A 24,486-nucleotide genomic window follows, 5' to 3' on the forward strand; every position below is an offset into this window, starting at 1 on the left:
TTTAACTGCTTTTTCCTCCTTTTTAATCTTAATTACGTTTAATTTGCTTACACTAGCCGCCATGCAGGAAATATGTGAACTCCAACTCACTTTCAAAAACTTTCCCCAAAGTTATTTGTAGTAGAGGTGACACATTTTAGCAGCTGCCCTTTGTCAGGACCACAGAGGTGTTATTGTCCAGGGTCAGGAGACAAAGATCTATTATTAGAAGTGTCAGCTTCGCTATTAACATGCTTCAGAGGGAAACCCACGCGACAGACAACAACTAAAAACCACATACTGTCAGTGGAAACACGTGACATTTAGAGCAAATGCACATCTTCACAGTGTTGGCATGAATACATTTCTAAGGGTCTGATGTAACTGTACAAAATGAAAAGAACTTTCTGCAGCATGGACATGGTGATTACTGTAACTGCTACTACATGCTGAACCTGTAATTTGTGGATTTCAAAGACAGTGAGCAAAATATGATGCTATTTATGCCCAGCAAGGCCCATTTTGATATGATAGCGCCCCCATGAGTCCAACTGGCTCTTGGTCATTTTTTATTGAGATGCCCAAATAATTGCAAATAAGTTAGTGAGCTGTTTCGAAAAATAAAATGAGTAAGTTTTCAGTTTTCTGTCATTGAATTACTAGTGTCTTGTAGTAATCTTGATTATTTGTACTCTTCCCAAGGAAAAATGGTTGAAGGGCTCTCAAGTTCTCCCATGCAGTTAGGTGGCCAGGATTACCAGTCCTCAGAGTGCATTCAGCAGCTGACATTTCCTCCCTCTGTGGACCCCACTTTCAAGACCCTTCAGCTGACCGAGGCTCTCAGAGCTGTGTTAGAGATCCAGACGAGTGAGGAAGAAAAGGACAGTCTCAGAAAACAAGTCTCTACTGACACAGCCAGTGTTATACTGAGATGGCTGGAAAGACATGAGGTAAGCAGTTTCACTGTGCCCTGGTCATACAAAGAAAGGATCACGGACTGCACTATGTAATGACAATGGTCAGAAAATCTTGATTCAGGGAATCAAGCTATTTAAAATACAAGTAGCCTGCCACAGCGTACTTCCACAGAGGCCCCGGGTTTTATTTGCTGCGTGATATGGTGCTCTTTGATCCTGACCATCAGCATGTGGAGGGCCTTTTCCTGTCTGCCAGGGAGTAGAAAGCTGAAAGCAGGATATGTTGCAAACGTCACCAGTAATGAGATCCAGAGCTCCTGTTTTCAATATGTGTAGTTATACAACCTAATCACTGTTACAGCCACACTTATTTTCTTTACTGCAGTATTTGTTTATTTGTTTGGTCCAGGTTAACCACCACAAGTGTTTCCCCTGTTCATCAACTTGTCCTTTGATTTTTATACAGTCAACTTTACATTAATATTTCCTTTTGGTCTCTTTAACTACAACCCCCTCCCCCCCTCCTCCTCCTGTTCTGCATTGCCTTTACTGACTTTTTGCTCTCCACCACATCTGACAAGCATGTGCTGCTGCAGAAACGTTCCTCTACCCTGCTCCCCTTTAGGACGCCCCACAAAATTATCCTGACTGAGGGGCACTCCAGACACTGTGAGAGAAGGAGCTGTAGAGACAGATCGAGGTGCAGGACGAGAAAGAAAGGGAGGACAGGAAAAGTTGGTAGATCGTGATTGAGGGTCAGCAAGAATGCACGGATAAGAACAACACTGAAGCAGTTAAGAGCTTGTATGACGGAGAAACAGCAGGAAGCAAGAAGGGAGTAAAGGAAAAGAGCACAGCCAGCAGGCATAGTTTGACTTGTGTAGAGTTGTTTCTAAAGTCTCAGGCAGTCCAGACTAGAAACCACAAGGACCAAGATCCTCTCTGCACGCTCCACAACTGCAGTATGGACGGTCTGTAAAAAAGGAAAGAGAGAGAGTGCAGTCCAGTTACAAAATAGTTGTTTTGCTTCTTTTGTGGATCGTCTGTGCCCGTCCTCTTGAGCTCGATCAAGCAAAAGCTAAGTTCGGTTAGTAATTAACCTTAAAAGTACAATGGGCTTGCAAAATGGAGTATGACATTGATTTCTACAAACATTTTGCTTGGCTCAGAAAGGTAAGTCATACCTCATTTGCATGTCTGCTCTTCATACCGTCACACTGCCTCACAAGTGTACTGTGATTTTTGTTTACTTTGTGGCTTTTCCTATGTGATTACAGTAGCCATGGCAGATCATTTGGGGGGGATATGTGTGGTTTGTATGTTGTAGAACAAACAGTGCTGCAGAGAAAGTGTCTTTTGCATAGGAGTGGAGAAAGTTGATTCGGAAAATAATCTTTTAAAGCACTACAAGCGTGCATGTAATTACATCAGTTCTTTTTTTTTTTTTTTTTTACAAATGGGAGGGAAGGTCTGCTAAACTACCCAATGCTTAAATAGTTCATATGCCTAGAGAGATCTTTTCCTGCTACTTTAACTTATCGACAGTCATCTTGCTTCTTTTAGAAACTCTTCAGTTATCACCGCCTTCATTAAGTCTTAGATCTTATTGTATGTTACATCAATATAGAACATATTTTCATAGATATACTTGCTGAATACATGTTAAATATTACTTACTTTTCTGAAAGGTGAAGCCAATTGGTTTGGAAATTGTTAATATTGTAGTGATATCGCTATTCTTAAAGGCACTGAAACAAACTCAAACATACTTTAATCCTGCTTAAATATCCAGACACAAAAAATGCAATATACAAGTAAAATATTTCCTTCACAAAACAATTCCATAAGATACAGATCAAGTGTTTCAAATAAAAAAAAAAATTAAAATAGGAATAGTGTGAGAAAAGAGTGTTTATTTTATGATGTGACACTGTGCGTTTTTCACACCTTTGTTGCCACTGACAGATTCAGATTCAGTGCTGCATATTAAACCCTAAGTTTCTCTGAGCATTAGTGCATCACTATAAGTCTACTAATAATTAATGTTTCCAGGATACTGAATGCTTTCCCCATGATTTTTTAATCCAATCATTTGGAAATAAGATGAAGAACTGATTGGACTGATCTTGGTTTTGGAAAATCTGCTAAAACATAATTGGGCACACGACAAGGACAGAAACAATATTTACAGTTTCACTGCCAAAAAATAGGGATATGAAAAACAAGAGGACCGGGAATCATCTAAAAAGCAGATGATATTGATCAAAAAATATTAACAGAAATGTCTATGCTGCCACATATACTATGTTGCATATATTACACAGCTGAAATATGAACTCCTGTAGCTCTGAAGTCTTGAAGTTTCATACCAGGGGAATATAAAAAGCTTAGTCGTATTTTACAATTATTGAAAACCACTTGAGTGGGTTGATCATAATTAGGGCTGCTGCACTACATAATATTTCAATAGCTGTGGTTAAAAAGTGGGTCTTGGTGAAACTGGAGCAGACTTGGTTGCATTTCACTTCCTTCGCACACTGGCGGCTCTCTAATAACTCAACCCAGAAGACAGCCCTCAACTCGAGCTGCCGCCAATACTTCATTCGCCCTAATCTTCTGGTATAAAATGTTGTACACAACTTTTAATGCTGGATTACGACCTGAAAATCTCCTCCAGACTCTCCACTCAAACAAAAGAGTGTTTACAGATTTGGAATCTGTGCAGTTGTGTGTGGTCTTGTATTTCTCTTTGTGTGAGGCCAAAAACCTGAGGGGTGGGGGTGCACAGTGATTCAGACACTTATTTGTGAAGGTTCGGGTTATAGTGGGGTCTAGAACATTCATTCACATAATACGAAGGTCCCACACAGAAAACAAATTATGAGCATGTATGTGCTGTTCTGTGTTTCTCTTCAATGGGCCTAAATGTTGAGGGACACACTACAATTATGAGGTCCAGAATGCAGAATCCAACATTAGTTTCATATGTTTTTAAGTCTAAATATGTGGTTTCATGTTACAATTGGGTGGTTAGGATTATGGTCAGCACCCTCTCGTGGTATACGGAGGAAAACTTCTTTAAAAATTGAAATCTGAATATCAGTACAAAATTTGCTTAAATATATAAAGAATTACATTCTTATTTGAATCAGATGCATTAAAAAAGAGATAAATAGCCACTGTATCTTGTTGTGGTGAGTTTATGTGCCTTTTTTTAATAAATGCTCAAGCTTTTTATAACGTGGCTGATAAAAGTGGTCAATAAACAGTCCACTTCCTGGCAGTAAAGTTATATTGTTTGTGAACCGTCCATAGGTAATCAGGTAAGCTCCTGCTACCATGTCAGACAGATGGTACTTGGTGCTCAACATTTCCTCAGATGGTAGGAGAACTTTACTGCAAGATGTTTGACCACTATATTACTGCAATGGGAATGTCCCAAAAATATAGTACTGCAGATGTTTGTGTAATTCATTTTAATATTAACAGTTTATCTAATGAGCCTAACTTAGCTGACCTCTTTTCTTCAGGTAAACCTCCATTCAAACATTAACAGTGAGTCGTACCAGGACCGGTTATCACGTCTGGAAGGAGACAAAGAGTCGTTAATTCTGCAGGTAAGACGACCCACTCCTTGGTTGTATTAATCTGATTGAATACAGTATTATCAGCATTATCTCTGTCTCATGTAAGATAGTGTCAGAAAGGCTGCTGCACTACCAATGCGCTTACCCAGGCATACCTAAGCATCTGTTTGTAAATGAATCGGTTTCATTGCACAGGTTCCTGCTCAAACAAAAGGGGACAGGTGACACCACCTTGTTAGTGGGAACTGCTTTCAAACATTTCCCAGTTCGCATATCAGTGTTAGAGGAGAGAGGTGAGGATAGGCCGGTGAAAGGACAAAGGTAGATCAGGGTGTTGGGCTGTTGCGTAACTGCGTGTTTCTGCACTGCTGCATAGGTGCAGCAACAGTTATGAAGTGGATTAAGTGAAGTTACAACACTGGAACATCTCGCTTTGTGTCATGTGTTTGTCTGCGTGTGCATGTGTAGGTGTGTGTAATGTTCTTACAGGTTGAAGCAGGTTGTGTGTGTGTGTGTGTGTGTGTGTGTGTGTGTGTGTGTGTGTGTGTGTGTGTGTGTGTGTGTGTGTGTGTGTGTGTGTGTGTGTGTGTGTGTGTGTGTGTGTGTGTGTGTGTGTGTGAGAGAGAGAGAGAGAGAGAGAGGGAGAGGCAAAGTGCCCCGTTTAGTTTTTTAGGTCTTACTTAAAAAAACAACAACAACAAAAAAAACATTCTGTGTTCCAGAGAAAATCTGTTCCAGTTGGCTGGTTGGACCTGCCTCTTAGCAAGTGATTAGCTATTATGTGGCCTTAATAGATTTGCATTTAACCTGCATTCTGCTGACATTGCTGCAGCCACTGAAGTGTTGCAACCACCTGCCGAGACATAAAGGATCATTCATGTTGTCTCAAAGGACATTTGTGCAGTGTTTCTTTTGGCGCGGCTGTAGAAATTTCAACAAAAGGAGCAGCAGCATTTCAGTGAAAATGGCAAATTTTCATGAATAGTTTACTGTGAGATAATAGTAAAACTGGAAAGCGGAAGGTTTTTAGAATGCAGCTCGGTGCAGTCTGCCATCATGAGATAAAGTTTTACTTTAAATGTCAGATAAACAATTTTAGTTCTGGGATGAACAATAAAAAAGCATCCTCATATCTATTATATGTCTGCCCATCTACACAAATGCTTGCAGGTGAGTGTGCTGACAGACCAGGTGGAAGCTCAGGGGGTGAAGATCAGTGATTTACAGACTTCTTTGGTGGAGCATCAGCACAAACTCAACTCCACAGAGGAGATGCTTCAGCAGGTATTCACACTAACTGATCTCAACTCATGACACATTGCATCAGAACATCTTTCCCTCAACCCCCTGCATACCAACGGCTCTCAGGAGTGTGAACGTAACAAAGTCAGAAAACTCTGCTTTCCACCAGAAGGCAGGCAGTATTGTTATATCAGTACTGTTCTTCCTCTTAATGAAATGTGACACAGTCTCAGACAGTTCATTGATCTTTTAAATGTGCCTCATCCACATGTCAGAGTTTTTCTCATAACACAATGTTAACTGGGGATGAGTTCTGCTTCCTGGCAAAAAAAAAAAAATTCCTCTTTCAAATTCCAGTGGATCTGGCCGCACATTACCTTGACAACCAAAATATTTAGGAGGCTGAGGCTCATTCCTGGCCGCTGTCTCAGAGTATATGTCTAGTGGTTTATGCAGGGCTTGAATAGTCTGTCTGAGCAGGTGATTGCTGAACCATAAGCCCCACCTCCAACAAGTAAACACACGGTCTGCTCGCATTCAGGCCTCTACAGAATGACAGAAAGAGGGAGGAGAAGACAAGAGAAAGAGGAAGAAATTAAATAAGGAAATAAGGAAGGGAGGAATCATTAAAAAGGTGGAGAGATGGGAGGGAAAAAAGCAAAGGGGTGGTGCTCCCTGAAGGGTTAGAAGTGTATCTCAACTTTCGGTTGTGTGTGTGCTTTCAACTTCACGTCTGCGACTTTATTAAAGACTTCAAGACAACAGAACGGAATGGATATATGAAACTATTAACTACAGCTTTTTTGAGACTACTGCATCTATGAAGAACAGACATTTAAGTTTCAATATGCTGGAGGCAGGCACTGGAAGATGAATCAGGTATTACATCTCATTCCTATAACCCGACTCCTGTAAAAATAATTAAACTGGACTCTTTCAGTCTGTTCCGACAGGACTACGTATGTGCTATCTATCTGATGAGTTGTGAACTTAATCCACAATGTGTACTCTGTGCAATGCTGTATGTATTTAGAGTATCAAAGGGCAGCCACGGCTGGTTTCTCGGAGACGTGGTCATTATGAGGCTTTGGACATGAGCCGTAAATCTCTTCCTGGTGACAAAGCTCTAATATTTTCCATGTGGACTCTAGAAGAAGCCAGATATTTTTCCAAAGCCAGAGTTTTAAATGAATGTATCTATATGCACAGTTTCTCTTGCCCCAGATGCTCATTTCTGGACTTTAAGTGATTTAGCACCTGACATCAACTAAATTAGTATTACATCTGCCTGCATAGCTTGGCTTCATTCTGAAGGCTGACAGCCACTCAGGACAAACAGTCACAGCACCGTTTTGCCACATCGTCCCTCCACACCAGGTTTGACTGGTGGCCATTCACATACACCGGACAGGAAAATGCACCTGTCAGAGTTATTTTGATGTTCTCTGTATGGATGTTTTACATGCTTTTGCTCTCTCTCTCTCTCTCTCTCTCTCTCTCTCTCTCTCTCTCTCTCTCTCTCTCTCTCTCTCTCTCTCTCTCTCTCTCTCTCTCTCTCTCTCTCTCTCTCTCTCTCTCTCTCTCTCTCTCTCTCTCTCTCTCTCTCTCTCTCTCTCTCTCTCTCTCTCCCCCCCCCTACTCTGCTGTGTACTTTGAGTGAGCTGTGAAATAGGCATTATAAATAGTGGTCATGGGTTGTGTATATTTAGCCACTCAAACAGCTTCTGAAACCAGTGTGGTTTGTGTGACGGGACTGTCATTACAGAACTGCTAGCTCGCTGTACCTCATACTTAATGCTGCTGTTGTTCAGTAAGTATTGTGCCGAGTGTGCCATTGAAGGGATAATGTACACACGCTTGTCTGTTTGTGCCGCTTCACACTCTTGCTGTGTGTTGTTGATGACAGGAGCTCCTGCATAGAACGTCACTGGAGAGCCAGAAGCTGGGTCTTATGGGGGAGGTGTCCTACCTGAAACTGAAGCTGGCAGACATGGAGGGAAAACAGGGCCATGGGGCTGAAAGGCAGCACAAGGCAGAGGTAAGACCTCTTACTGAGGCAATATGAAGCTGCTCCTAAAGATTTAGACTGTTTACTTTTTTAAAGTCCAGCAAACTGATAGTTATTCATCCTTAGTTCTTTACATATTTTATATGCCTTTTTTAATGTTAATACAAAAGTTGCCTTGTTGAGTGGTAACATTATTTGATTTAATTGCTCTTTTTAATCACTTGCACAGTTTGCTTACTTTCTTACTTTATCTGTTGTTAATCTTTTACTATAAATATGTAGCTACATGGCAGATTCTAAAATAGCCAATCAATCAATACTTGTAACAACAACAACAACAGCAATAATAATAATAATAATAATAATAATAATAATAATAATAATAATAATAATAATAATAATAATAATAATAATAATACATTAAATAGTATTTATTTATCGGCGTCTTTTACAACACTCAAGGTCACCTCAAAAAAGTTAAAAACAACATAAAAACCAATACAAGATAGGACAAAACACAGGCACTCTAATTTACATAAATAAAGTTAGATGACTGTGTGCGTGTGTACTGTGTATCGAAATAACTTTTCACTGTTGACTACTTGCAAAAGGGGAAATGACTTTAGCTTAAAAAATTTAGAAGCCTCTCGTTTTCTCAATTCTTTGGAAATGTGAACTTAATTTTGGCAAGAATGATGAGAAACGACACGGAAATCTGTATAGTGTTTCGATCGATTTCGAAGTGAGCTGCTGATTTTATGGAAGACCATAAACACTTTCTGGATGGATGGAAGGGAACATTCACCCAGAGCTTGGCTCTGTTGATCCTGCAAATTCAAGAGGAAAAAGTCTCCCTGGGTTTAATGTTTTTGCCGGTCTGAACTGAATCATGTATTTGCTTAGGACTCGTGTGTTAAGTTACCAGCAGATTTCCTGGGCATTCGTTGACTGTATAAATTTTAGAAAGGAAAAGCCAAACTATCACTGGACAGGATACTATAATGTATAGCTTACTGTCAAAACAGTGCTGGTCAAAGACTCTTTGTGTCCTGAGGTTAAAAGAGTTCAAGCACAGCAGAGCTGGCATGATGGATGACGGGCAAAATATGAGTGTGTGTAGGCTTCAACCCAGAGAATTTAGTTCTTCGTGGAGGGAAAAAAGGTTGGGGGGGGTGGTCATTCTGGAAAACTGATCCGCTTCCTAAGTCAAGACATATTTAGAAAAGCCTTTTTTCTTCACACATTCATTTGTATATGCTTTGAGTTAATACTGGTTGTCTGCCCAGGCAAGCAGAAAGAAAAGCCATCAGGTATGTTTTCAGATTCTCAAATCTGCTTTCACAATGCGAAATGATTACTTTCCCTTAAACAGCTGCATAGACTTAAGAAAAGCAGAAAAAACAGCATTAAAATGCTTTCCTGGCATCCCACGTGCTGCTTCTATGACACAAACACACACACACACACACACACACACACACACACACACACACACACACACACACACACACACACACACACACACACACACACACACACACACACACACACACACACACACACACACACACACACACACACACACACACACACACACACACACACACACACACACACACACACACACACACAGCCTCTTTGCTGTGGAGCCAGTAGGCTCATAGTTAAATTTAGAGGCAGAGGCACTCCGTGTCATCTGTCATATCCGCTGTACGGACCCCAAGTGAGACTTCCTCTGTCCACAGTCCGAGCATAACTTGGCTGCTGTTTATACTTTTTCTGAGGGAACATGGGCAAGGTTCACCTCCAGAAGATGGCAAGAGAAAACATATCCTTGCTCTTGCAGCAACTGAAATCTATCAGCACAAACTGCCAGAGAAGTCAAGAATTTTGCTCAGGAACATAGTGTTTGTCAGGTGTGTAACAACATCTTTGCTACTAAATAATGTGTGTTTGACTTTGTCCGATAAAAGGGACTGATCCAGTGAGTCTAAATTGAGATGAGCCAAAAAAAATAAACATTTGCTAACACAGGGTCATATCTGTTCAGACTCAAAACATTTTTAGGATAGAAAGTGATAGAATATTTTAGCATGGCTTGGAAGGGAAAACTATTATTCAAACAAGCATAAATATGCAAATTAATTTCAGTTTTTCTTTGTTTCTTTCTTTCTGAACATTTCTCTTGATTCTCTCTCCCCCATTTGCCAGACGGTAGTGAATTTTATTAGTGAGCTGCAAGAGCAAATGTGTCAGTTTCAAAAGGAGATTAATAGCAAGATCCAGGAGAAAAAGGCTTTGGAGAGTCCGGTTGACAACAAGCCTCCTGTGACCTGCCCCATGGAGTCTGCAGACAGCCGGGACTCAAACCCGGGGGTGTCCTGTGACAGGACCTCAGGGGGGACGCACAAACTAGAAGAGGCTCCAGACGAGTATGATGGGGACACACACAGCCTGGAAGAGAGTATCTCAGATGAAGAGCCTCAGGATCACCATGGAGGAGAAAGTGTAGGCACAGCCTGCCTGCATGACTTCTAATCTTGTGCACAGCATGGGTTGTCTCACCTTGGTGTGTTGAGATGGTTTCAATGCTCAGCTGTGCTTCATGCCACTGTTAAATTTAGTCCTTCTGCTTGAAAAAGAAGGAAACTTTATATGCATTCGTTACAAGCCAGTGTGTGACAACAAAAATGCATCTTGTGCCATGTGACATTTTGTGGGGTTTAAAAGATCATGAGCCATTGGCTCACATCAGCTGGGTATGCTGAGACAAGCTAATTGTGTACACATTGTGTTTTAGGGCTTACTAAAGGAGCTCCGTACTCTTAAGGAGAAAGTGGAGCACCTGGAAGATGAGAAGTTACAGTATGAGAAGAAACTCAAAGCAACAAAGGTAATCGGACGATTCTGCATATCTGCACGTACACCTTGCATTTCACCATCAGCACCACTCCACTTTCTAAATTGTGGTCCAATACTATACTCCAGCCAGTTTTTTGACTCATTCTCTTTTGCACATGTTCATTTATCCACACCTACCATACCTATAGAATCTATACCTATATACATATACACTTTATTTTTCTTCCCAGTGCACTGCTGATGTTTGCTGTGTCACTTTCAACATTCAAAATAAATGATGTTGGCTAGTCAACATGTGTCCATGTGTTGAATGAGGATGAGGTTTCAAAATGTGCGTAGCAATTTGCCAAAAAATATCAAATAATCTTAAGTTTTCAGAAAACTGTAGGATTTGACCACATTTATGCAGCTGTGGTCTGTAATTTCAAAATGAACACATTCTACATATGGGCATATCTTTCTCAATACACCTACATTTGGTCATCGTGCTAACAAGGAGAACAAAGGATAACTTCACCCAAGTCATAAAAAGAGACCACATAAATCCCAAAAGGAAGAGACCAAGGGGGCATCCTAACCAGAACTGGCTCTGTGGAAGTGGCTTTACTTTGAGTCCCTCCTGGATTGTCAAAGTAATCACTGTCACAATGAAAAAGAGCCACCGTCATAGGACGCTGTTGTGTTCTGATCTCTTTCTTCCTGTCATGACCACATTTCATGGTCAGAGGTGAAGATGGGCGTTTGGACTGAACTCAGTTCGCAACTATCCACAAATATGTAGTTTCCCATCCCACCTGAAGAAGTTATGCCATCTTCTTCCATGATACGCTCAGACTTGGATATGCTGATCTGCATTCCTACTACTTTACACTCAGCAGGGAACCATTCCAGAGTATGTTGGCGGCCCTTATGCAACAGAGTCAATAGAACCACGTCATGTGCTAAGAGCAGGAAAACAAGCCTCAGTCTTTCACACAGAATACCCACCTGACCTCAGCTGTGCCTCAAAACTGTTGATGAAAAGCACCAACAGAAGTGTAAACAATGCACAGCCGGTCAGGGGTCCAACACCTGACTGAATCCAAACTATTAAGCCACAGTTCTCACAATGCAGCACAGAGACGGAATAGTCCTCAACAGTGGCTCTGGTACCCAATTCTTTGAGATAAGTCACAGAGGCTTCCAGGCTTTAAACTTTATAGGTGTATTTCATCGACTGCTGGGGCATTGCCACCAAGACATTTTTTGAGTGTGGGTTGATGACTCCATCAATCAAGTTGAGAAAATATTTATGCACTTTGGAATAACTGCCAACAATGTTAATAACTTTTGCAAGCAATTATTGTACATTTTGAACAAATTAGTGGAAAGCAGTGTTTTGAGTGAGTACAAAAGACCATTGGTATTTGAGAAGAAAAACTGTGTTTTCTCCACAAAATAGTAAGAAGACACTGGAAAACAGATCAGCCTGAACTCCACTTTATTGCCATCTGTGTGTGTTCCTTCTGTAACGTACTTCAAAACAAGCTATAAACTCCAGACACCAGTCATTTGCTACTTTAAAATTCACTGCAGCTTTGTTGCTGGTGATTCATATGTGAACACTGCTGAGAAATGAGTGTCTTGTGATTTGCTTCTCAAGTAAAGACATGTGCAGATACTTATAATTACAATATAGTTACTCAGTTTATTCTGTGTAATAGTTTTACTAGGTGTGACCACTTAAAAAAAAAAAAAAAGACATGTGTTGGCACATACAGCGTACGTTTGCAGAAATACCTTTCCTTTCCTGCGAAATTCCTCAGCGTATTTGTTACCCACAGGCAGAGATCAGCAGCCTTCAGCAGCTCCTGTACACTAAGAACGCAGAAATTGAGAGTTTGCACACTCAGCTGATGACCAGACCCTCTCTACCCACTGAGAGCACAGAGAGAGGTAAGAAAAGCACCAAACACCAGGCCCTTAGTCGACCTCTCAACCACAACCTCCATCTCTGGCGTGCCCAAACTAATAGGTGGCACTGTTAATGATTGTTGATTGGACTCAATAACTTTCAGTTAACGGTTGTGGGAAAAGTCTGCCATCGCCCTTTAAAAGCTGTCTCCGTGTGTCTCTTTCTCTCAGAGATGTACAGGAGGAGGCTAAACACCAAATGTAAGCCTAAATAGAGCTTAATAAAAGTCACTTTAAATCAATTGACTATGTTAATTCTGTTTTATCTCATATACTTCTTCTGAATTTTTTCCTGATCTTCAGTTTTAGGGGCTGTTTTGACAATCATCAACTAATGTTTAATATTACTTGATCTCTGTGCTCTTGAGGTTATTTGTGGATTACTGTATGACTAATGTCTTCTTTGTTCATAATTGTATTTATCATAAACCACTTTTCTGGGATAGTTGCTTTGTGTAATCATTGTCACTCACTTGTAATGTCGCTTGTATGTCTGCAATTGTCACTTAGTGTTCTGGACCATGAGCTCAAGTATAGAAATGCTGACATGACCTAAATATATGATTGGCAGATAAAAATGGCTTGGTTAAATCTAGAAATACATGGTTTATATATCACTCTGGTGGGGAATAAATATACAACAAGCTCAGATTTACTTTTCCCTTTCTCTCCCTTTTCAGAATGAATGCATCCAAGTAAATATTTCTATTTCAATTCCTTCTTTTAGATCAAGAACTACAGAAACTGAAAAGTGGAATGAAATCACTAATAGCTGCTAATGATGAAAAGGTATGTTACCAGTGACCTGGAAGCCCCCTCCCCACACACACACACTTCCCATTCAAAACAGCTATCTGTGATTATGCTGTTCAAATCAAAGTGAGTGGTGTCCTAATTTTAGTAGAATATTTAGTTACTCACTGGCCTGTATATGGACATACTGACGTACTGCCAACAGACCTAGAAAGTAATGTTTTTTTTTTAAGTTGTCATTTCTCAGAGGCCCCACCCTCCAACCATGTATAGCACAGAGGGGCTTTTGTATTCTCTCATCCAGTCTATCTTGAACTTTAAAGACTTACAGACACAGGCCTACATGTGGCACTCAAGTGAAGACACACACACACACACACACACTGGTGTACACACCCCCAAGGCGAGCCATTTCAGGCAAAGCCACACATAAGTAGGCCTCATTCTGCCAAGCCTAATTTTGGAGTGAGCTACATTAAGACAACCATGGCGAAACCAGGCATGGGCACCACTTCAAAAAAACACACACTCCACACAGCTGGTGACCACAACTAAGTATTCCAGCTCGGCCTGTCAATCCCCTCCCTATCCAATACTTTGATGTAAAGGCCATATGGCGAAGTAGAAATGTTTATGTGACATATCAGTCAGTAACAGAGAAAGACGAGCAGTCAGTATGTGTGTTCCTTAACCTTCGATAAACATCTTAATTGAGTTTTTTTTTACCTCGAGCCCATACTCCTCTGCTGTCTGCAGGACCGGCGTATTGAAGAGCTCACTCTGCTCCTGAATCAGTGCAGGCAGTTCAGAGAGGTCACTCACATCACAAGGCAAGGTAACCACCTTATTCTTTATCATTCATCACACTTCCTTTTCTGATGCATATCACCGGCTCCAGTTGAAAACTTTCTTTGTCACTTTAGCTCCACCTGCTGTTAGATCGTTGTCAAATGGTAGGAGTCTGTCCAGCAGCAGTGAGGAAGAAGAGCAAGGCATGATGAAGAGTGCTGACTCAGCCAGTGCACAATCTGAGGATCTGAAATCTGAGGTGGGAACAAACGAAATGAACTGTGCGAGCCTGTTCAAAAGACATACAATCTATTTTGTTTTAAACTACATTTTTCCCAGAACAGGTTTCAACAAACAGTTCGTCCTCTCAGCAAACATCTCTTTTATCAGTCCCGAGAGACACTGACTCCAGGTAATGAATCAGCTTTCATTTACTGATGATGCTGATATTTCTCAAAAGTATTTTACTGAGTTCTTTTTTTTCTTTTATGTCCCAGAATGGATTCACAGACTTTGTCGAGTAGTATGAATGACATGACTAATGAACATCAACAAAAGGTATTATCATGAATTACTTAATTCATACTATTTCCAAACATCTTAAGGTTGTGCTTCTTGACTTCTTCCACCGTTTGAAGCCGGAGTGCCAGACTTGTTTCAGTTCAGGGGATGGATCGCAGTAGGGCAGAATCAGTCAAATGTTATCAAAGTAAATTATAAATAATGTCAACTCAAGAATGTTCCTCGTTTTTCATGTTTAGTACAAATAAAAAAACTAATTGTATCTGCTGCAAGTTTTTGTTTCACGCCAATGAAGGCAAAGTACTGTTGTGTTCGAGAACATGTGACTTCTGCAGCTCTCGGCAAACACACATTCAGAATTTCACCACTCGTAGTGTGAAGTATATGATACTTTTTATGCCAAAACAGATCACACATGGATCGACTTAAACTTAAAGGAAACTTAAACTTGCCTTATAATTTGAATAAATTCGAAGTATACCTCCTCTGTATAAATACCAAAAATCAGTTATTTAACAAAGTCACAGCTCTTTATAGCCACTATTTCAAAGGTCACTCAACATGCTTCCATTTTAGAATTATTTGTCTTCAACAGTACAAAAATAACTTAAAAGTCTCATTATAATAATAATGACAGAAATAGTGCTTCTTCTGTATATGAAGACAAAATATGAGCTCTATTTTAAAAGCTTGACAAAAGATGAAATGAAATCAAGTTCTGAAAAAAAACTCTCCTGTTTCACACAATTGAAAAAAAATATATCCTATGGTTTTTTTCCAACATAATATTGAAACCACAAAACAGCAGCTTCATAAAGATAAATGAGAAGCAATGCAGCTCTTGCACAGCCTTTTAGAGATTACCTCACATGCAACAAAGTACTGAGGTACTCTGTGCAAAGTGCCAGACATCTTAAATACAAGCTCAACAAAATTATTTTCTTTTTCTTTTAATGAATATATTAAAAACAACAACAACAACAACAACAACAACAACAACAACAACACCTCGATGCCGACAGACAGGATGTGAAAAGTGACTGTGTCTGGGCGAAAATGCACATTTGGTCACCTTACATAGTAAAGCATTGATGCTGATGCAGCAGTATTTCCACATCAATAGGTGAACTTGCTTTTTATAAAGCATTACAATGCTGCCACCTGCTGTTTAGTTCTGGCTCTCGTTGTATCGTCTACTGTCACTGAAACAGTAGACACATCAGAAACTGAAGTTATTTGAATAGAAACATATTATTTAATGTCTTTGTCAAGCCTGACCTTCCAAAGTGTAGGAATAACAAAGTGTTGTGGGCTACTTTTTGGTCTGCAGGCACTTGTTTGACACATCTGGTCTGAAGCCTCTTCAATGATGAATACAATTGATAATTACAATTTTTTTTCGATAAACATTTTGGTGCTTTTATATGTATTTAATGGAGTCATAACCTTTACTTTGAATCTGTTGATCCAGAGTGGTCTGGGTGACACCAGAAGTCAGACGCTGCCTATGAGTTCCTCCCTGATAGAACAAAATGGGACTGAAGACAGCAGCAGTGACAATCAAAGGTCTCCAAATGGAAGTGAAGATGGAGACTCCTGTCAAAGTAAATCCAAACATATTAATTTACAACTCCACAAATGTGTGGTTATTTGTGATGTGTGATTAGTGTTTTTGCTTCACTGAGCCTTGATATGGTGATAGACCAGTCACGGTTTTTTGTGGTATAGGCCATAACCTTGTAATTTCCATGAGAGAAGGCAGAATTCATATTTGGACTGAACCGCTCCCCTTTGACCAGATGGTCTCGTTTGGTTCGTTTGATCAGAGCTAATTGCAGAGGTTCCTGACAGAGCAGATGGATCCTGGGATCTCTCACCGGACACACCCTCTCAATTCCTCTGAATTCGTCTGCTCCACCCTTCCTCAGCCTGACTGACCAAATTTAACTTTAACTTAACTTTAATTTCTTCCTGCTGTGCTCTGCTGAGGCTCACTGCAGTATGTATCATAAAGATCACACCTTTGAATATGGAGCTAAGATCATTTCGCCTTCATGGGGCATTAACTGTTGAATTATTTGCTGAACTTAATGATGTGTAAACCTGTGTGCCTCCACTGAATAGAGTACTGTGAACAGGCACCACATGTGCTATCCTGCTTCTAATGTTACTTTTGGTAGCCTGAATAAAGGGAAAGTCGGCTTTTTATGGCTTTCTACTCAGTCTCCATGATTATGAAGATTGAGTCTTAAACATACCAAAGTGCAGGAAATGGCCAAATCTTTTCATAGATGCCATTTATTAAACATATTTGCTTTGGGAGAGTAACAGTGGTCCTTTGTCTGCTTAAAATTCTCTGAGTGAACTGTGAGGTTTTGCTAAGTGAGTGCATCTAAAATGCTGCATGTAATAAATGTCCCATTGGGGACATGGAAACAATTTGGATCATTTTGTACACGGTGATATTATATTGACCAGGGTTTTTGTAACTGTCATACAGGAAAACTGGAGAAAGCTGATGACAGCACATCAAGTGATAATTCCCCGGTCCATTCGGGGGCTGGCACACAACCAGGCCAGCGAACTGTTGGCTCACCGGAATACATGAAGAACAACAGGAGCTTCAAGAGACTCTGGGGAAAGTGAGTGTGGAAAATTACACCACTGTATTCAAATTAATCATCACCAAGTAGGCCAAGGAATAGTATATTCTTACAATTAAGAACATTCAACCTTTCATCACAATTGTATGTTTACTTACATTAATTTATATTATACACACCCACACACACACTATGCGATGGAATGCATTAAGTAACATTACTGTAAAAGTAGTTTGCGTGCGTTTGTTGCCTTTTGCTGTAGATGAGAACAGCTGCTTAGCTACTGTCTCTCTCTGTCCTGTGAGCGTTAATAGATGTTAGACTGCCTCCATGGTGTTTTGTTTCAAGCCCTTAAACACACATCAGCTTACTGTTACTGTATATCTTCAGTTTTGTCGCTGCTACTTCTTATTGTGACTCATTAATGTGCCTTTCAAGAACAGCTGTTCTGAAACATTCTGCATGCTGCTAAAACTTGTACAAATACAGGACATGATAACAGATTAACTCAAACAGACCAAAATAACTTGCTTGCAACACCATGTTGCTTCTCAACAACTGATTTAACATCAGCTATAACTTAAGAGTGAATCAGTTATTAGACTGATCATCCAGCTAATTTGTCAAAAAGCACATTAATTAAAAACAAAACAAAATTTCAAATCAACTCGTTATTTTGTTTTGGCAACCCATTTTTTTTTTTTTTGTCTCAGGATCAATTAAAGTAACATCTTGTTGTAACTAAAGCAACTTGTTCAACACAATTGTTTAAATGTACATATCACCTATATAGAACATACATTAAATTGTAAGCGATGTACAACTTGAATGTTTAAGTGAATGTTCATTTAGCATACATTTGAAGAGTTTAAGTGAATTAAACAATTTTTATTTTTTTTTTATGTTATTATGATTCAGACTTCGAAGAACCCAGTCCGGAGGCCTCCAGGCAGCTGATCCAGACGGTGGTCCGTTTAAAAGAGGAGGACTACGTGCAACAGCAGGACCCAGACTAACCCGGACCCCTGAATCACAATCAGACAATCTACGGTAATCTTGATCTAATTTAGCACTTGACTTATATTCAAAATTGTAGTGTGGTAGTTAATCTGATCGCGACTTCTTCACCATTAACAAAACTGCCAAAAAAAGAAGAAGAAAAATGTATCGTTTTTTTTAACGACTCAATACATTTTGGGAAAGAAAAACATTGACCCCAGCGAAAATTCTACATTCACAAATGATGTATTTCTTTTTTGGTTTTCCCCTATCTCTCCTGCTCAGTGATCTTAATATTCCATTCAGCCAGTGGAGTAAAGAGCAGGTTTGCGGCTGGCTGGACGATTATGGACTCGGTCAGTATGTCAGTCTCTCCAGACAGTGGATAGAAAATGGACAGACTCTTCTTGCTGCTACAGTTCAGGACTTTGAAAAGGTGAGACAATGACATCAATTTGAATTAAACAAACAAAAACTGTTTGGAGTTACACTATATAAATAAATGTCTGATGTTATTACATTTGGTTGAATGACTAATTAAATAGGTATTTTCCTTGTGCCCTCAGGAGATGGGCATGAAGAATCCACTGCACCGGAAGAAGCTGCAGCTTGCTTTGAAAGCCTTCACCACTAAAGTTTTCGAGAAATCATCAGAGTTAGATCACATCTGGGTCACCCGTAAGTCCTTTCTCCATGGAAATGTTTCAAAGTCTTACGGCATTTTATTCTCATCAGAATATGCACAAATAAATAAAAGCTGTTTTGTTTTGGGGTTGTTTTTTTTTACACAAGAATGTCTAAAAAAAAATTATATATATGGCTAAATGCAAATATACACACGGTGGGCAATTTTTTGTTCGAGTTTAAAGTTTTTTTTAGTTGGTTATTAGTAACAATTTATTGATCTCTATTTTTTTTTTTTTTAATGTTAGTCTTATTTTTTTTTTTTTTTCATTGCTGGTACTTAATTCAGAATATAACTGTGGGGGCTCCTCTTGGCCCCAATTGGTTTTGTCCCGTGTTGTTTGACTCACTGTAATCCAAACTTACCTACAGGTACAAAAAAAGGAACCCACCCAAGAGACCAACCTAGCAATCGACTGCTGATGATGTTTGTAACAAGATGCTAGTTTAGTGACTGAATATCTGGTTTGTTTTTATGAATTCAGGCTGGCTGGACGATATCGGTTTGCCTCAGTATAAAGACCAGTTTCACGAAGCTCGAGTAGACGGTCGGATGATACAATATCTCACAGTGGTAAGACTTCACTACTGGAGAAGTGAACAATTCCAAACATATAGTCAGTGTTTAAGAAGAACAAGGGGTCCTGGAAATTACGGTGTGGTCTCTACACACGCTAATTTGATCCTAACATAATCAAGTGTATGAGGGTTTATATGAAGCAGAAGGATTTTAGCCAGACTACATCCACAGAAGATGTGTGGATAATTCCCCAACATGTTTTAAATCAGCCTTTATACAAGCGAAAATGTGCAGAGAAGAACTCATGCTGCTAATTTAAATAATACAATTGCATAAATATATATTTTATGGTGACCATGAACTATTTCCACATCAGTTGTGACATTTAGACAAAACATTTGCACAATACTATGTATTTGAATACATTTTGTTATTCACCATGATTCCTTCCCATTAAAGTGTTTCTTTTCCTCTTCACTCAGAATGACTTGTTGACTCTTAAGGTCACCAGCCAGCTGCATCATCTCAGTATTAAATGTGCCATTCATGTCCTTCATGCCAATAAATTCAACCCAAATTGTCTTCGACGTCGGCCAGGAGAGGAGGTGAGAGAAAAGGGTGAAACAGGAGAGAATAAACTGTGTGAGCATGTTCAATGCTAAATTGTGTTTTGTGTGTACATTGTACATTGAGAGCTGTGTTGCAGAAAAAGAGAAACACTTTTAAGAAAAGTGTTTCACCAAGAGCCTCTCGAATGTTGAATAGTGTTGGTATATCAGTTTACCACAAGGTGGAGTCAGAGAGACAGTAAATGTTTTCAAAACCAATACTTTTGCTTCCAAAATAATTCAAGGGTATTTCCTGGCTTATTTTCTTTTTAAATGTATTATAAAGAAACAAGTGAGATGGGAAATTGGGTGATTACAGCTGATTTGTTATTGATTGTCACCAGAATCAGCCCTCTCCCTCAGAGGTGGTGCAGTGGTCTAACCATCGAGTGATGGAGTGGCTGAGAGCAGTGGATCTGGCCGAGTACGCTCCCAATTTACGGGGCAGTGGTGTCCATGGTGGTTTGATTGTATGTACCAGAAACTTCTTACATCATTAGGTGGCTTCGTCATTATGTTGCTCGTGACCTAAATCTCTTTCTTTCATTTTAACTTTTGAAGATTTTGGAACCTCGCTTCAGCTCGGAGACTTTGGCCCTGCTCCTAAACATCCCGCCACAGAAGACTTTGCTGCGTCGTCACTTGGCTACCGCCTTCTCGGCCCTGGTGGGTTCTCAGGCCACGCAGGAAAAAAGGGAGTACGGCAATGCCACAGGCCACGTGCCTCTCACCACCACTGCTAAAGTAAAGGTAAAAATATATGATTTTTCTTTTCATGTCAACTAAGACATGTTTTTACTTCAATTACAAAACTTTAGAGTGAGAAAATTCACAGTTTGCATCCCCTGCTTTCAAGTTTACAAGTTCCTCATAGATATGCACAGGTTTTCTACAGTTTCCATTCACAATTGTAAATAATTGTTGAGCCCAAATCCCCAGTAAGGGCCCAGAGTCAGCTCAGATCTACTGAAGCGCTCTGTGAACCTGAGTTAGAAGCATCCTGGCAGATTGGTGAATATATTATGTTGACAAAACAAATAGTTTGATTAAATATTTTGCACAAAGTACTTAACTTCTGTGTTTAAGAAAATATTGCTTTGAAACCTTTTGTACATCCAAAATGGTGGAACAAAATAACACATTTTATGTTCCCTGTCAAAAAGAACATTCTAGTGTGTGTGTGTGTGTGTGTGTGTGTGTGTGTGTGTGTGTGTGTGTGTGTGTGTGTGTGTGTGTGTGTGTGTGTGTGTGTGTGTGTGTGTGTGTGTGTGTGTGTGTGTGTGTGTGTGTGTGTGTGTGTGTGTGTGTGAAATATTAAAAGTCAAGAAACTTGCCAAATTATTGTCAAATTATAACAAATCGCAGGAGGGTTTAATCATTCAAAATGCTCTGCTGGAGAATTGCAGCAAAATGATCTATTACTGTGTTTCGTGTGTGTTTGCAGCCTAAGAAACTCGGCTTCACCCAATTCAGTCACCTCAGGAAGCGGAAACCTGACGAATCAGCAGACTATATCTGCCCAATAGACAGTGCAGCGCTAACAGCCAATGGAGTTTCTCGCTTTCCCTCATCATCAACACACAGAGGCCTGAGCCCCAGTCTGGACAGGCCAGCTGAGAGGAAGGAGCAGGTGGCAATTCAAGTTCAATGTAATGGTGCCAAACAATAAGTCTCAATGAACATAACGACTCTCACCTTCTTCACCTCACTCCCTCAGTGACTTCAAGGAGAACTAAAAATGTCTCTCTAATATCTGCTGGATGGACTGCAAACAAGCTTTATTTAGCAGGTTATGATGATGCTGTTATTATTTTAATCAGGTATTACTGAAACAATAATCATCTTAAAACAGTGATTGTAAGTGACATTGTGTATGAAAGCTGCTCTCTGCATTCCGTACCAAGTTGGATTCCGAAGCTTCTTCTATTTTTTTTGCTTTTAAAACAATGTATGTTACCGACCATTTTGTACCTAAATTGAGTAGTTTGGTAGACTCCGTGATGTTGTTTTTGTTGTTGTTGTATAGTGGAATTGTCTGTACAGTTTAATTGATCCACAACAATTACCTTAAGAATAAATGTTTCTCGCTTAATTTACCGGCAACTACAATTTATTTTCTGAACCTTATACAAGGCTTGTTGGTAAATTGAGTCCAAGTCAAACAATGTTTCAAAGGTTCAGTGTGCTTTAATCACAAAGTGTTCAATGTTTTTCTTTTCTTCTTGTGAGATGGACAGACTCAAACACAGTATTTATCACTGCTGCAGTATGTTACTTTATTAAACTAAATGTAACTTTGTATTGCGCTGGGATTTTATTGATGCATGGTGACAATATTGCTGATGGAGCCGATGGGATTCAAACAGCTGTTGATCTAAGACTGCCCACTACTGGTCATCGACTATAAATACACCCAGTCAATTTTCAATAGATTTTTTTTCTTCATTCAATTCAGTTTTTAATGACAGAAAACTAATTTTGATTTTGTTCTGATTTAAAGAATGAATCATAATAAATGTATATGCTATTAATAATATGTTTGTTGTTGACAGCATCACATTAAATTTGGACTGCGTTGACATTGTTAAATGCCTTGATGATGAAGAATATATGTGATATATTACAAATGGCACCTAAAATAATAAAAATCTACAATCTGATTAAACATATGAATTCACAAGAGGACCAAGAAGTCATTATTCAATTATTGTTGTTGTTCCCTGAAAGGTATTGGTCATGAAATTAAACTACAGTTTCTAATGTAATTTTCATGTTTTCAAAAGGCAACAAACTCAAATAAGCATTGGCACACTGTGCCATTTGAACACATAGAGAGAACAAATTTCAGACATTGTCACTGAGAACCATCCATCTTCTATCCCACTTCATCGTGTTCGGATAGGTCACTAGGCCATCATTTATGTGGATTTAATATGATGTAATATGTTTGAAAACATATCAACTGATGAAATAGTAAATGTAGTCCAAGAAAATTTCAAGAAGTACTTTTGAGGTTAACTTTTCCACAGAACAAACTGATCATGATGAGACTATTACAGACTATAGTAGTTCAACACAAGTGCTTTAATATCTTCAACAATGTCAAAAAATGTCACAGACAAGCAACACAGACAAAGAGGCTGAAATTCTCACTATTGGAATTCCTGAACGTTTTGCTGAATAACAGAGAAAGTGTCAGCATTGCTCACAATATTTGAGTTTTCATACATCAGTAAGTGTCATAATGAAACTTCGGGTCTCGGACAAAACGACATTCTGTCAAAATGTTTCCATCAATTATTGTGACTGTGGTTAACTAGCAGATGAGGCTGCAGCCGATTGATCTATTAACCCACAGGTAGAAGAACACAGCCTCAATTAGACCAAACACAACAATCAGGGAATGTCTTACCTTTGAATCCTGATCAATGATTACAAATGACAGCTTCATAAATAAATTAGTCCCATTGACAAGTGTGTTACATTACTCAATTGATCCACGTTGAATGGAGATTAGAGTAAAGCAGAAGAGAAAAATGATACCGGAAAATGTAAAACAGCTCATTCTAACTCTCCCCCCCCTCTTTGATGATTGGTGGTACCAGGGATTAGGTAGATCATTCAAGCATCTATTCTGAGTTTTAGGGCAACTTTTCACTTTTATTCTCTATATGACAATAAAAAAAATATATGTAGTTTCTAATGTTTATATTCTACAAACTGGTTCAATATTTGTTTTAAACTCTCTGGATTACAACTAACCCTAAGACTGAACAAGTTGATATTTGAAGGCAACTTTATAATCTGTGGTTATAAAAGGTATTTCACTGTGCAACTATTTGTATTTCTGTGTATATTAAGAGTACTGCTGATTACACTTACTGTTTTTTTCATAGTCTTTCTCAAAGCCTTTAAATTAGTCCTCATTACATTTCGCTCATGTTTTAATCAAAAGCTCTCAATTACAAAACAAGTTTTACTATGAACAAATAATAGTTTACCTATCTCTTATAAGTTAAAACTAATTTCATTATCAATACTTTTACTTAAGCAAATGGTTTACATCACGACTTGTACTTTAGGTTGAAGAGTGATGTAGGAAATTTAGGACTCTTAAGGGAAGAAAATCCAGGGTTGACAGCCTTTCTGTGTGGATTTTGCATGATGTCCCTGTGTGCATGTGTGGGTTTCTTTTGATACTCAGCAAATGTAAAAAACTTGGTTGCTTTTTAACATCCGATTATTGAAAAACAACCTGTTAAACAGTAAAAGGGGATGGATGAAGTACTTCTACTTTTACCTGGATATCATTTGTATTTCTAATGAGAGTAGAATGTGAGTAATCTTTCCATCTCTAGGTGATACTGAGTGACAATGTTGCTATAAACTGTTTTTGAACCAGCAGATGTCAGTGTTGCCTGTGAATATGTGTTGTGCTTTAAACCGCGTCAGCGCTGAAC

At 39.2% G+C, this 24,486-nt stretch overlaps 1 protein-coding gene across 5 annotated transcripts; it reads left to right on the forward strand.

Moving 5' to 3' along the window:
• The first annotated feature begins 1,590 nt into the window (after positions 1–1,590).
• ppfibp2a (PPFIA binding protein 2a) lies at positions 1,591–22,669 on the forward strand. Of its 5 annotated transcripts, XM_080518007.1 has the most exons (22): positions 1,591–2,069; positions 4,427–4,513; positions 5,654–5,767; positions 7,632–7,763; positions 9,945–10,241; positions 10,534–10,626; positions 12,419–12,530; positions 13,276–13,337; positions 14,058–14,136; positions 14,225–14,349; positions 14,435–14,502; positions 14,588–14,648; positions 16,084–16,216; positions 17,113–17,254; positions 18,134–18,265; positions 18,500–18,650; positions 18,781–18,892; positions 19,384–19,472; positions 19,901–20,023; positions 20,371–20,496; positions 20,588–20,776; positions 21,471–22,669. In XM_080518007.1, the coding sequence occupies exons 1-22, from the start codon at positions 2,022–2,024 to the stop codon at positions 21,693–21,695; spliced, it is 2,700 nt and encodes an 899-aa protein (XP_080374133.1). In that variant the 5' UTR covers positions 1,591–2,021; the 3' UTR covers positions 21,696–22,669. The 5 variants fall into 5 exon arrangements, with proteins under 5 accessions (XP_080374133.1, XP_080374136.1, XP_080374134.1 ...); XM_080518010.1 differs by lacking the exon at positions 9,945–10,241; XM_080518008.1 differs by lacking the exons at positions 1,591–2,069; positions 4,427–4,513; positions 5,654–5,767 and adding an exon at positions 6,447–6,604.
• The last annotated feature ends 1,817 nt before the right edge of the window (positions 22,670–24,486 follow it).

The sequence above is a fragment of the Blennius ocellaris genome (assembly GCF_963422515.1).
Source record: "Blennius ocellaris genome assembly, chromosome: 1".
In the NCBI taxonomy this organism is placed as follows: domain Eukaryota; kingdom Metazoa; phylum Chordata; class Actinopteri; order Blenniiformes; family Blenniidae; genus Blennius; species Blennius ocellaris.